This window comes from Delphinus delphis, chromosome 2 (genome assembly GCF_949987515.2).
Source record: "Delphinus delphis chromosome 2, mDelDel1.2, whole genome shotgun sequence".
Classification (NCBI taxonomy): domain Eukaryota; kingdom Metazoa; phylum Chordata; class Mammalia; order Artiodactyla; family Delphinidae; genus Delphinus; species Delphinus delphis.
In genome coordinates, this window is record NC_082684.1 from 41,598,018 (window position 1) to 41,610,780 (window position 12,763).

The 12,763-nt window shown below is 34.9% G+C and overlaps 1 protein-coding gene across 4 annotated transcripts in view; it reads right to left on the bottom strand.

The window, feature by feature from the left end:
• PCNX4 (pecanex 4) overlaps nt 1-12,763 on the bottom strand; it is a 43,425-nt gene that overhangs the window by 24,032 nt on the left and 6,630 nt on the right. Inside the window, exons 2-6 of one of the 4 annotated variants that reach the window (XM_060004455.1) lie at nt 8,410-9,154; nt 3,017-3,196; nt 2,412-2,926; nt 2,063-2,163; nt 1,815-1,937 (exon numbers count right to left, since the gene is read on the bottom strand). In XM_060004455.1, coding sequence (XP_059860438.1) covers nt 1,815-1,937; nt 2,063-2,163; nt 2,412-2,926; nt 3,017-3,196; nt 8,410-9,098 — 1,608 coding nt within the window. In that variant the 5' untranslated portion in view covers nt 9,099-9,154. Of the gene's footprint in view, nt 1-1,814; nt 1,938-2,062; nt 2,164-2,411; nt 2,927-3,016; nt 7,847-8,409; nt 9,278-12,763 lie in introns of those variants that run through there. The other 3 variants (XM_060004456.1, XM_060004457.1, XM_060004459.1) reach the window with 3 other exon arrangements.

Sequence of the window (12,763 nt, forward strand, 5' to 3'; positions counted from 1 at the left end):
AGAGCTCAAAGATATTGTTATGTGTATCCCTTGAGCGGGAACCAGGACCCTGCTCCTAAGGCTGCACTATTGTTTCTTGACTGCTCCTCATTTGTCTCTCCATCCTCTCCCTTCCCCGATTAGCAACTGTTTGAACCTGCCCTTTGGAACTCAGGGAAGGGGACACAGAAAGGTTTTTGTGCCCAGGAGCCCCACAGGGTCCTACTCGGTTTCAGCAATATTCCCCAAATTTTATCTACAGATCTAAGGCAATCTCTATCAAAGTCTCAGATGCCTTTTTGAAAAACTTGAAAAGCCAAAACCAATATTTCTATGGTAACACAAAGGTACCAGAATAGTCTAAACAATCTTGAAAAAGAAAAACAAAGTCATAACATTCACACTTTCCAATTTTAAAACCTACTACAAAGCTACTGTAATCAAGACAGTGTAGTACTGGCATAAGGACAGACATAGATGAATGGAAAAAAGAATAAGAGCCCAGAAATAAACCCTTACATTTGTTTGATTTCTGGCAGGGTGCCAAGAAAAGTCATTGAGGGAAGAACAGCTTTTTCAATAAATTATGCTGAAACCATTGTACATTCATATACAAAAGAATGGATTTGGAATCCTACCTCATAACATATACAAAAATTAACTCCGAGTAGATCATAGACCCAAATGTAAGAGCTAAAACTATAAAACTCTTAGAAGAAAACATAGCACATCTTTACGATCTTGAATAGGCAGTGTTTATTAGATATGACACCAAAAATACAAGCAACAAAAGAAAAAAATAGATAGATTGAATTTCATCAAAATTAAAACTTTTTTGCTTCAAGGGACATTATCAAGAAAGCTAAAGACAACCTACAGAATGGGAGAAAACTTTTGCTTGTCATATATCTGTCAAGGAACTTGTATCCAGAATATATAAAGAACTCTTAAACTTAACAGTAAGAAGTCAAGTAGCCCAGGTAAAAATGGGCAAAGAAGTTGAACAGACATTTCCCCAAAAACATACACATAGGGCCAAGAAACATATGTAAAGATGAATCATTAGTATTCAGAGAAATGCAGTATCAAAATCGTGAAAAGACCCATGACAATGCTATAATGAAAAAGTCAGATAACAACTGTTGATGAGAATGTAGAGAAATTAGAATCCTCATACACTGCTGGTGAGAATGTAAAATGGTGCAATCATTTTGGAAAAATGTTTGGCAATACCTTGAAGTGTTAAGACATAAAGTTCGTGTGTAACTGAAATTCCAGTCCTAGGTAAACATACCTGACAGAAACGAACTCACATGTCCATATAAAAACTTGTACTTGAATGTTCATAGCAGCATTATTCATAATAGTCAAAAAGTGGCGGCAACCTAAGTATCTATCATTTAATGAATGAATCAACTAAATGTGATATATCCATACAATGGAATATTTTTCAGCAATAAAAAAGAATAAAATACTGATACATGCTACAACATGGATGAATCTTGAAAACATTAAGAGAAAGAAGCCAGATGCAAAAGACAACATACTGTATAATCATATTCGTGTGAAATGTCCAGAATTGGCAAATCCTTAGAGACAGAAAGTAGATTAATGGTTGCTGCGGCTGGAGTAGGGAGTAGATGAGATGGAGAGCAGAATGGAAATGACTATTAATGTGTATGAGGTTTCTTTTTGGGATGTTGTAAATGTTCTAAAATTAGATTGTGGTGATGGCTGCAAAGTTCTGAATATACATCGCAGAACTTTACACTTTAAGTGAATGATTTTATGGTATATGAAATACATCTCATTAAAGCTGTTAAAAATATATTTACCAGTAAGAGTCTGATTCCTGTATCCAGATTTCGGTTCCACCATATGTCTGTATTGGAGATCAACAAGTGCACTGATGATACAATGACTGTCTCCAATAAAGCATTTTCTGTATTCTGCCATACCTGCAGTACACAAATTTACCACTTTATTAGGCAGAATTTGATAATCTAAGTAAACTGTTAGAGTAAACAAAATCATAATTAAATTTGGGAATAGTAAAATACTATTAAGTGCATATTAGCATTACCATTCTAAAAGCTCTTGTGAATCCAATGGAGACAGACACAGAGTGGAGTCCTTGTAAGGAACTGTCCAATGAAAGAAATGCTATCATAGCAAAAGGTGACACTAAGGCAAACAAGAAAAGAGACAAATTTAATGAAGGCAAAATAACCCCTTCTACCATATTTTATTTTGGCCTATGAGTATTTTTATGAGCACATTTAAGCAATGAGCTAAAAAAAACAATAAATAAACCAAAACATAAACGAATAAACACTTGTATGCAGTATAACATTATACAAATACAGGAATTCCATAATATTTTTGTACACTTCCTAGATAAAATACAAGTTTATTAATATTTGTCTTCCTACCTAGATTTATCAAAATCCGTCTGACAACACCAATCTTCATGAGCGTTGTTTGCTTCTCTAGGAATAAAGTCACAGTCCGCACATGCTTTGGATAGATAGGGTTCCGGAAAATTCCAAATATATAGACACTTTGAATTTCTTTAAGTATCCATAGTATTATAAATAATATCATCAAAATATAGCCAACAATAGCCTGGGGACTGTTTTTGGAATTCTGTGAGAAACCAGCAAAGTGATGCAACAAACCAGTTTCTAAGAGAGCCAAGACTAATACAATGCTGTAGAAAAGGTATTCCTTCCAAGTAAACTGTTTTTCCAAACCGTTGGGTAAAGCCTTAGATTTGGTTCCAACTCTGTGTCCGGTCACACTGTGTTTGAAGCCAAAAACAATCTCACTTAGGTTAAGACTCAGTAAGAATCCAAGTCCAGTCATGAAAAGAACCACACCAACAGTGCTGGGAATGAAATATGATGTTACAGCTGTTCCAGTAGAAATGATGAACATTATTAACAACCTGCAGAGGGGAAAAAAAAAGATCTGCTTGAAAAGAAAAAATGTTCTTTGAGAATAAATTACATATCACTTTAATATTTAAAATAATTACCGTAGGTGGGTTGACATAGATGAGCCTCCAAGGCCAAACTCTAAAACCTGCTCCATTGCCCATAAGAAAAGTGCATCAGGTGGGGGTAGGGTCCCGAGTGCCCACAGAAAGGGTAAAAATATAAACAAGATGTGTAAAATCTGATTAATTTGTTCTAGAACTGGTATATTTACCATAAACCTACAATAAAAAGAAAATATTTAAATCATACAAAACAATAAATAGAAGATCTTTAAAGGAAAAACAAAACACTTACACCTCCCTTTATACCCCACCTCTGCCCTGAAACAAAAGAATATTTACAGGAAGGTCCTAATCCCAAATTGCAAAAGATCAAAAACATAAATTGTGACCACTGTCCTTCCTCTATACCAGCAAGTACTCAATTGTATACAAGTGTAGTACAGGACAAAAATATTTCTCCCTTAAATCTTTAAATTACATTGGCTGCAATTCCACTAATGATTCTATAGAGTTTAAAAATTTTAAATTTAAAATTGCAAGCAACCCTAGGAAAGCCAAAGCCTTCCTGCTGTTCATATCTTAGTAGCTAGCAAAGAGAGTAAGCTCTTCTCTTTTTCCTACTCTCTCCTGTACTGTCTTGCTCCCAGGTCCTGGAATTTGAAATCAGTATATTTAAAATCAGAGGTCAGCAACATTAGGTTATGAACATGTCTCTGGGTTAGCCTGGGAATTTAACAAACATATAATATTGTTTCTATTTTGTATAAACAGTGGTATGGATTTGAGAACACAAACTTGTACAACACAGTCTCATAAATTAGTGAAGGCTTCTATCTTAACTGGAGGAACTGGTTTTTGGTACAGCACTTACCAGTTAAACGTAACATTATCAAATTGTTTCAAATAATTTAACAAAAACTTTAAAGCACAGAGGAATAAACATTATCAATATGTTACTAAGTTTTTGGAATAAGGTTAGCCAAACACCTTGCCTGGAAGCCAACAACGCTGTAGTACTTATGGAGTTCCAAAGACAACTTTCAAAAGAGAAAACTAAATCTCAAAACTTATAGCATAATAATTGTACTTGAATATCTGAGCTGCTAGGAATCAAAGTCAAGGAGAAAGCCAACTAATATTTATACACTTAAGTGTATGTTAATAGCCGAGAAGCAAATGCATAGCAACTATGATTATAATAATGGTATAATGTGCTTCCTTACACAGATATCAGGACGATGCCAGCTAATGCACTCTGCTTCATAATGTATGTCCTTCAAATTTTTATAAGCAGAGAGAATTAACGAACACAAGGTTAACAATGTGATGCTAAATTAGAGGATACTTTCTGTAGTGTAGTTTTAAAAAAAAATTCATTTCATTCTGAGAAGAAAACACTCCAGTAACAAAAAAGAAAATCAAACCACACACAATAAGCCATAGGAAGGTCAAGGAAAACATGTAGATTTGTATAGTTTTTTTGTTTTTTTAAAAGACAACACTTCTCTTGCTAACATATTCAAGGAAAGGATAATTTGTGTAAAAATAATGTATACTTAGGAAATATGTTATCCAAGTTCTATTTTACCCCCCAATCTCTTTTTGTTCTTAAGTAAACAAGCAATAGTACAGAAAAGTGTTTATACACAAGAATAGCACAATATAAGAATACATAATTGAAATAACCAAACATTGTGATTACTTTCCTGTGTGTATGACTCAGGATGATCAAACAGATGATTACTGTGGTTCTTTTATAACAGAAAAATGTTTAAATCCTAAAATTTCTGATAACATTACAGTAATTTTCTAGAGCAAAAAAATCTAAGCCCACAAGAAAAAACTGTTTTTCTAATAACCATAAAAATATTTCAAATTCTGTACACTAAGATCCACATGCCCAGAAAAAGATGTTCCTAATATGTAGTGGCTAAGATGATATAAACATGCATCATTCATTCAAACAGTTCCTGAGAGTCTATGAACTAAGCACTGAAGGTTTCACACTTGTCTTTGATAAAAATGCATAGAAAAAGTCATTTAAAATTATTAATATACAACTGTACTAGGTAGACTAAAGAATGCAGGAAGAGAAAAGATCACTACACTGTAGGGCTTGTCTCTTCAACTTTCACATTCTCTGAAAGAATATTAAGATACAACTTGACATATCTGACAACTCTCCAAATTCGAATAGAGTACACATTTCATACAGTATTTATATGCAGTATCACACCTACTACTGCATAAAGAACATCTTGATTATTATTTTGTTAATAAGAAGATAAAATTTTTCTAAAATTGAAATGGAAGGTTAATTTTTCTATATAAACTTCATATTTTCGTTAAAAATAGGTTCGAGGACTGCCTCTTTTATAGTTGAAAAAATCTTTTTATAATCATTAAACTGTAAACATTAAAACTATATTAAATCCAACTTGAATATAGTAAAAAAAACATTTTATGCTCTTTTATTGAGAAATGAAAAATGAGTAGTCAAGGTAACCAAATTATAAATTAACTGAGATTTTTAAAAAGATTAAAAGAACCTAGGGCATCATTTAAATGCAAAGATGTTTTATAGCAGGTAATTTCTGATATCAGAAATGGCACAGTGAGATAGTAACTCAATAATTTATATTCTGAAAATAAGAATGTTATAAATAAATCTTTCAAAAGGGGTCAAATGTATACATATACATTTAAACTCAATTTTATTGCTAATTTTTCAAAATCAAGTTTTTAATTGTAATATATTTTATAGTTAGTAAATGGTTGTGGTACTAAGAAATCAATTACAATAGAATTTCCATAAATTAATTCTCCTCTTACAATATTTGATTAGGTGAAGAACTACAAGGGTATTATAGTGTTCTTTGGTCCATAAATGTAGCACAATTAGAAGAGGTTAAGAGTTAAGGAATAGCAGAAATCTAAGAATCGGTCAGTTTCAGCACACAAGCTGGCTATATATTTTTAAATGCCTTGTCTTCTTTTGGGCTACCATAACAAAGTACCATAGACTAGGTGGCTCAAACAATAGAAATTTATTTCTCACAATCTGAGATCAGAGTGCCATTACGATTGGGTTCGGATGAGAACTCTTCCCGGCTTGCAGAGAGCCAGCTTCTCACTGTATTCTCACATAGTGGAGAAAGAGAGAGAGATGGAACTCTCTGGTGTCTCTTCTTATAAGGGCACCAATTCCATCAGGAACTAGGGCCACCCTGATGACCTAATTACCTCCCAAAGACTCTCTTAAAATATCACTACATTGGGGGTTACGGCTTCAACAGAAGAATTTTGAAGAGACACACACATTCAGCCCGTAACATTCCACCCTGATCTCCCAAATTCATGTTCTTCTTACATGCAAAATACATTCATTCCTTCTCAACAGCGACAAAATTCTTAACTCATTCCAGCATCAACTCTAAAGTCCATCCTGAGGCAAAATCCTCTCCAGCTGTGAACCTGTGAAACCAGAAATGCTTTGTGCTTCCAAAACACAGTGGTGGGACCGGCAAAGGACGGACATTCCCATTCCAAAAGGGAGAAACAGGAAAGAAGGGGTGATAGGTCCCCAAAAAAGTCCAACATCTGGCAAGGCAAATTCCATTAGATTTTAAGGTTGTAGAATAATCCTCTTTGTTTCATACTCTGCCCTCCAGGCCCCCAGGGCAGCAACATCACTCAAAAAGTTCTAGGTGAGGGTACCACCCCAAGAGCTCTGCAGGGTATTACCAGCCCCAAGGCTTCCAGAAGAGGCTTTCTAGCTTGTTGAAACCTGATAATCTCTGAATCACTTTTCAGATCATTTGGTGCTTAAGAAAAGCGCCATGTTCAGCATCAAATAGCTCTAATATCCCTGTCCTGTCAAATTTAATAACTTTAATAGCCTTCATCCATTACATCTTTAGTTCAAACTGGAAGTGTTTCTGCTCTTATAATCCCAGAAACTCTTCACTGAGCGACAGTCCAGCCACACCCCTGGTGTTCCCTTCAGAACATGCTTTCTCATTTTTTGCAATATGTATACACTGAAAATTTCCCAAATCTTCAAGTTCTGGTTCCATTTTGTTTAGCAATTGCTTCTTCAATTCATCTCTCTCCTTTTATATTTTACTATAAGCAGTCAGGAGAAATCAAGCTGTTCATTCAACACTTTGCTTAGAAATCTCCTCGGCTATATATCCAAATGTATCACTCTCAAGTTCTGCCTTTCACAAAATATTAGAAAATGATTCAGCTAAGTTCTTTGCCACTTTATAACTAGGATCGCCCTCTCCTCCAGTTTCCAATAACATGCTCTCACTGCTGTCTTGAGACTTCACCAGAATTACCTTTAATGTCCACATTTCTAGCACACACTTCAAAACTCTTCCAGCCTCTACCCATTACCCAATTCCAAAGCCACTTCTACACTTTTAGGTGTTTGTTATGGGAGCACCCATCTTCTTGGTATCAAAATCTTAGCCAGCTCATAATCAAATAACATAGTCGGGTGACTTAAACAACAGAAATTTATTTCTCACAGACCTGGAGTCTGGAAGTCTGAGATTAGAGTGCTACCATGATCAGGGTATGGTGAAAACTCTCTTGCTGGCTTGAAGACAGCTGCCTTCTTATTTCATCTTCATATGTTGGAGGGAGAAATCAGGCTCTTTAGTGTGTCTTCCTATAAGGGTACTAATCCCATCATAGCAGGGCCCCACCCTCATTATCCTAATTAGCTCCCAAAGACCCCATCTCCAAATATCACCACATTGGGGGTTAGGGATTTAATATATGAATGGGGGTGGTACAAACACTCAGTCCATAAAGTGGTGCCTGTACATTTCTACCTGTGATAGAGAATGCTGCAATCTATAGGAACAGAGAAAGAAATGTCAGATTTAGAAAAGGCAAGCAAAAGAAGTCATCAAATAATTTTGTTTAAAATTGCTATTTTCTATTTTTCTTCCATAGCAAATTGATTTAAAAAAAACAATATTCTATATAATTACTATAACAAAATTAAATAAGTTATTCTGTTCATCTTAAATCCACTCAATCTGTGCATTAACATTTATGTGTATAAATTCTCTATTTTCCCTTCACAGGAAAGTTCCATCTCATTTCACAGGTTTCACCCAGGCCCAGGCTATCTTACAGATTCATAGCTCCTTATTTAAAGTAAAACACAGGATTGAAATTTTGCTTATTTATCTTATAAAGGGTTTTCTTTTTACTCTTCAACAAGATTTAATTACTGCTTTAGGATGAATGTTTAACAAAGATTAGTCCTATGAGATTATTCATCAAAACAACCTATCACCCAATGGTTTGGTGACTTTTAATTCATAGATTCTTTTCTTTTAATACTAAGGAGAGTGCTCTTACTATGTATGCTTAAAAATAAAGTTATAAAGTATTTGATAGCTTATTACCTGTGTGCAAGATCTATAGAAACAAAGAAAAAAATATAAAGAGGTCTCATAAGAGGAGTGATTTCATAAGTATCCTGGGTTTGGAAAGTTGCAGTCTCTGTAGCTGTGTTTACAATTAATGAATATTCTCCTATACACAATGTCATCCATCCAAAGAAAAATAGTAGAACAGTGCCTCCCGCGCTGCTATAAAGCAGGGTTATTCTATTCGGAAGCAAATACCATGTTCCAAGACCACACACTAAGCCAGCAAGAACAGAATGAAAAACGGTATTGGCTGTATGTTTTTTGCCAGGAATTAGAAATTTGATGGTCTCAGCACCAGCACAACTTGTAAATTCATGTTCATCTTCCTCTGCTAAGATATCTGTGGTCAGCATTCTTTCCACTGTCACCCATCTGCTTCTGGCATATAAACTTGTGAACTGGATGACAAATGCAGTGAAAAGCATTAGTCCACCTGAAAGTGCTGCTGTATAATAGTCCTCCAGGATGCCTAACTGGTACAAAAGTGTTCCTATTCCACCCAAAACCCATGGCATCAAAAAAAGGATAATCTGATTAACATATATGTAAGGAGGGGCACAATAGCCTAAATTGAGTCGAGGGCCTCCAAGAACAGTCTGTGGAAAGCGCTTCAGAAAGAAGTCCTGTTTGTAATCATTCAGCAGAGGCACATCTGGACTCATCCTTCTCACTCAGGATTATTCTGAAAGTCACATCCTTTTCTGTAACACAGCAGTCTCTAAGAAAAAGAAAAAAAAAACTATTTGAAAATATCATACTTAAAACATGAGGGAGAAAAATCCCATATTTCCATTAGTTAGTTCCCTAGTGCAGGATTTGTAACTTCACTTCTCTAGCTCCTTCCCATTGCCTGACACATACTTGGCACAAAACAAATAGTTGCTAAGTACTTTTTTTTAATTTGGAAAAAAGTCATATTCACTATTAATTTACCTGGAACTTAGATAAACTTGGAATTTCAGATTTTGAGGTCAAAGGAAAGTTCAAAAAGCCAGTACTCTCAACTCAAAGCTACTAGTGGTTTAACCAATCATTTCCCTGAGTGCTTCTGTTGTTTGTTTCTTAACTTTTCTATTACAAGGGTAAGCAAAATTTTTCTATAAAGGGTCAAATAGTAAATATTTTTCTGTTACAATGACTCAACCCAGCTGTTGTTGCAGAAAAGCAGCCATAGATAAGTGGATATTAGTAGCTGTCTTCCAATATAACTTTATAGTATTTATATACAAACAGGCTATGGGCCAGATTAGCCTGTGGGCCATAGTTTGCCAACCCCTGCTCTATAAAATAAGGATATTCTCTATAATTCCTTTGAATTGAAATGGAAATAGAAGTGGAAAGTAGAAATACTAAGTGTGAGTCACATCACTTAACAATTATAGTAAACTTTTCTGATAATTCAAAAAGTCAAACCCTGCTAAAATAGCATTTCAATAAAAAGCCACTGGCAGCTCAACATGCAGTAGGAAGGACAATGAACTGGAAACCAAAGGACTCCAAGAGTCAGATTACATGCTTATTATTAAGCATATTATTACTATGTTACCACATGCAAACCACTTCATGCCTCAATTTTTAGCCTCTCTTTCTCTTGTCAGTTTCCAAAATCTACCAGAACTAGCAAAACATGAAATAATAAAAGGACCCATATATGCTTTAGTCTAGATTATTTTCATTTAAGGGCCATAAAAAACTAAGGATCAAATAATATGGATTCCGTTCTCTTCAACTTTCCCTTTTCCTGTTTCTGAAAAACAGTTGCCTGTTAACAAGATCAGCTAGTGAAGCATTACCTCAGGGGTCATATACTAAGTTAGAAATGAAAAATTAAGTTTAAAGCCATCTTCATAAGGACAGACATATACACCAATAGAATAGAATAAAGCGTCCAGAAATAAACCCTCACATATACAGTCAAATATTTGACAAGGGTACCAAGATCATTCAATGAGGAAAGAACAGTCTGCAAAAAATGGTGCTGGGAAAACTGGGTGTCCACATGCAAAAGGATGAAGTTAGATCCTTACCTAACACCATATACAAAAGGTAACTCAAAATGGATCAAGAGCTTTAAAGTATAAGACCTAAAACAACAACATTCTTAAAAGAAAACATAGGACAAAGCTTCTGATATTGGATTTGGCAATGATTTCTTGGGTATGACACCAAAGGTACAGGTAACAAAAGAAATAGACAAAATGGACTTCACAAAAATTAAATCATGTGCATCAAAAGACACTATCAACAGAGTGAAAAGACAATTGACAGAATGGGAGAAAAAAATAAGTTGTGAATATCCAGGATATATAAAGACCTCCTAAAACTCAACAACAGAAAAACAATCTAATTCAAAAACTGGCAAAGAACTTGAACAGACATTTCTCTAAAGAAGATATATAAATGGCAATAAGTACATGAAAAGATGCTCAACATCACTAATCATTAGGGAAATGCAAATCAGAATATAATGAAATAACACTTCATGTTCATTAGGATAGCTACTATCAAAAAAAAAAAAAAAAAACCCAGAAAATAAGTGTTGCCAAGGATGTGGAAAAATTGGAACCCTGTGCACTGATGGTAGGAAGGTAAAACGGTACAGTTGCTGTGGAAAACAGTATGGTAGTTCCTCAAAACATTAAAAATTGAATTACCATATGATCTAAGAATTCCACTTCTTGATATATACTACAAAGAATTGAAAGCAGGGTCTCAAAGAAATAATTTGTATACTCACGTTTACAGCAGCATTATTCACAATAATTAAAAGGTGGAAGCAAACCAAGTGTTCATCAAAGGATGAATAAATAAGCAAAATTTAGTATATACACACAATGGAATATTATTCACCCTTAAAAAGAAAGGAAATCCTGCAAATTGCTATATCTTGGGTGAAACTTTAGGACATTATGCGTGGTGAAATAAGCCAGTCACAATAAGACAAATACTATATAAATCTACAAGGTACTTAGTCAAAATCACAGACAGAAAGCAGAATAGTGGTTGCCATGGGCTGAGGGGAGAGGAGAATGGGTCGTTACTGTTTAATTGGTATAGAGTTTTACAAGATGAAAAGAATCACGGAGAGAGACAGTGATGATGCCTGCACAACAATGTGAATGCATTGAGTATCACTGAACTGTACACTTAGAAATGGTCAAGATGGTAAAGTTTATGCTCTGTGTATTTTACCACACACAAAAAATTTAAAGCCATCTTAAAGTAACCTTTCTTCCTATCAGTTTAGAAGAGTCTTCCTGCAAGTCACTTCTACCCAACCAACATCAGCCATGGAGGGAGCTTTTGGGTATCACAAAAGGTTTTTTGGTCATCACTAAGAATTACTACCTTAGAGCACCTCTTGCTATACTTTTGGGAAATTCTTTATACTATAAATGTTTATCATCTTATATCTTCCAGCTACTAGCCTTAGCTCTATATAGAAAGTCATAGCTTTTACTCACATGACAGCCCTGCAAGTACTCACAAAATAACAGAACCACAGGGCCAGATGGAACCTTAATGGTTGATCGTTTAATCTCAGGAAATGAAAAGATTGCCTTCCTCCCCTCTGAATGAGCATATCTCCTGTACCGATGTCAGTGATGTCAGTGTATTGTACTGATATGCTTGTTCAGTACAAGCCATAGGTAAGTAAGGACATGCTCCTATGAGTGTGGGTAAAGATTCTGATTTCAATTATCTATGGATGATACTATCAGACAGGAAATTGAGCTTGGATGGCTGGCCTGAGCATTTTGAAGAATCTAGATGTACCTGAAATTTCCCCAGGGAGTTAGGTAAAAGCTGACCCCTCCTTTTCCACTGAGGCAAGTGAGGAACAAGGTGAGATGGCTCGCTGGGAAAGGAAGCCAGAAATCGAAGATATCTTATAAACTAGATTATCTAGCTGCATGTTACTATCCATATTCATTAACCTTTTAGTACTTCTGAGTCTTTTGTAAATTTAGTTTAAATGTTCACCCATTTGATGGAATACTCTGTGATTAGATTCCAAACAGTGGAATATTCTCAAGATCTACTGTTGATTTGGAAACATGGAAAGATGCCCACAATATACTGCAAAGTACAATAAACACACTGATGATCCCATTTGTATAAAAAAAAAAATAGTACACACACTTGTCCGTATACATGGTTATTCGGTGTGTATAAGTGTAAAAAATTTCAAAAGTCATACTCACTAGGCTGTGTTTGTGTGTATTTTACATATAACATTTTGACACCTCTTTAAAGTACCAAATATCCTCTAGAACTCTCAACCCATGCCCTGTAAACACATCCTGTGGCCTTCTGGCCGTCTGCT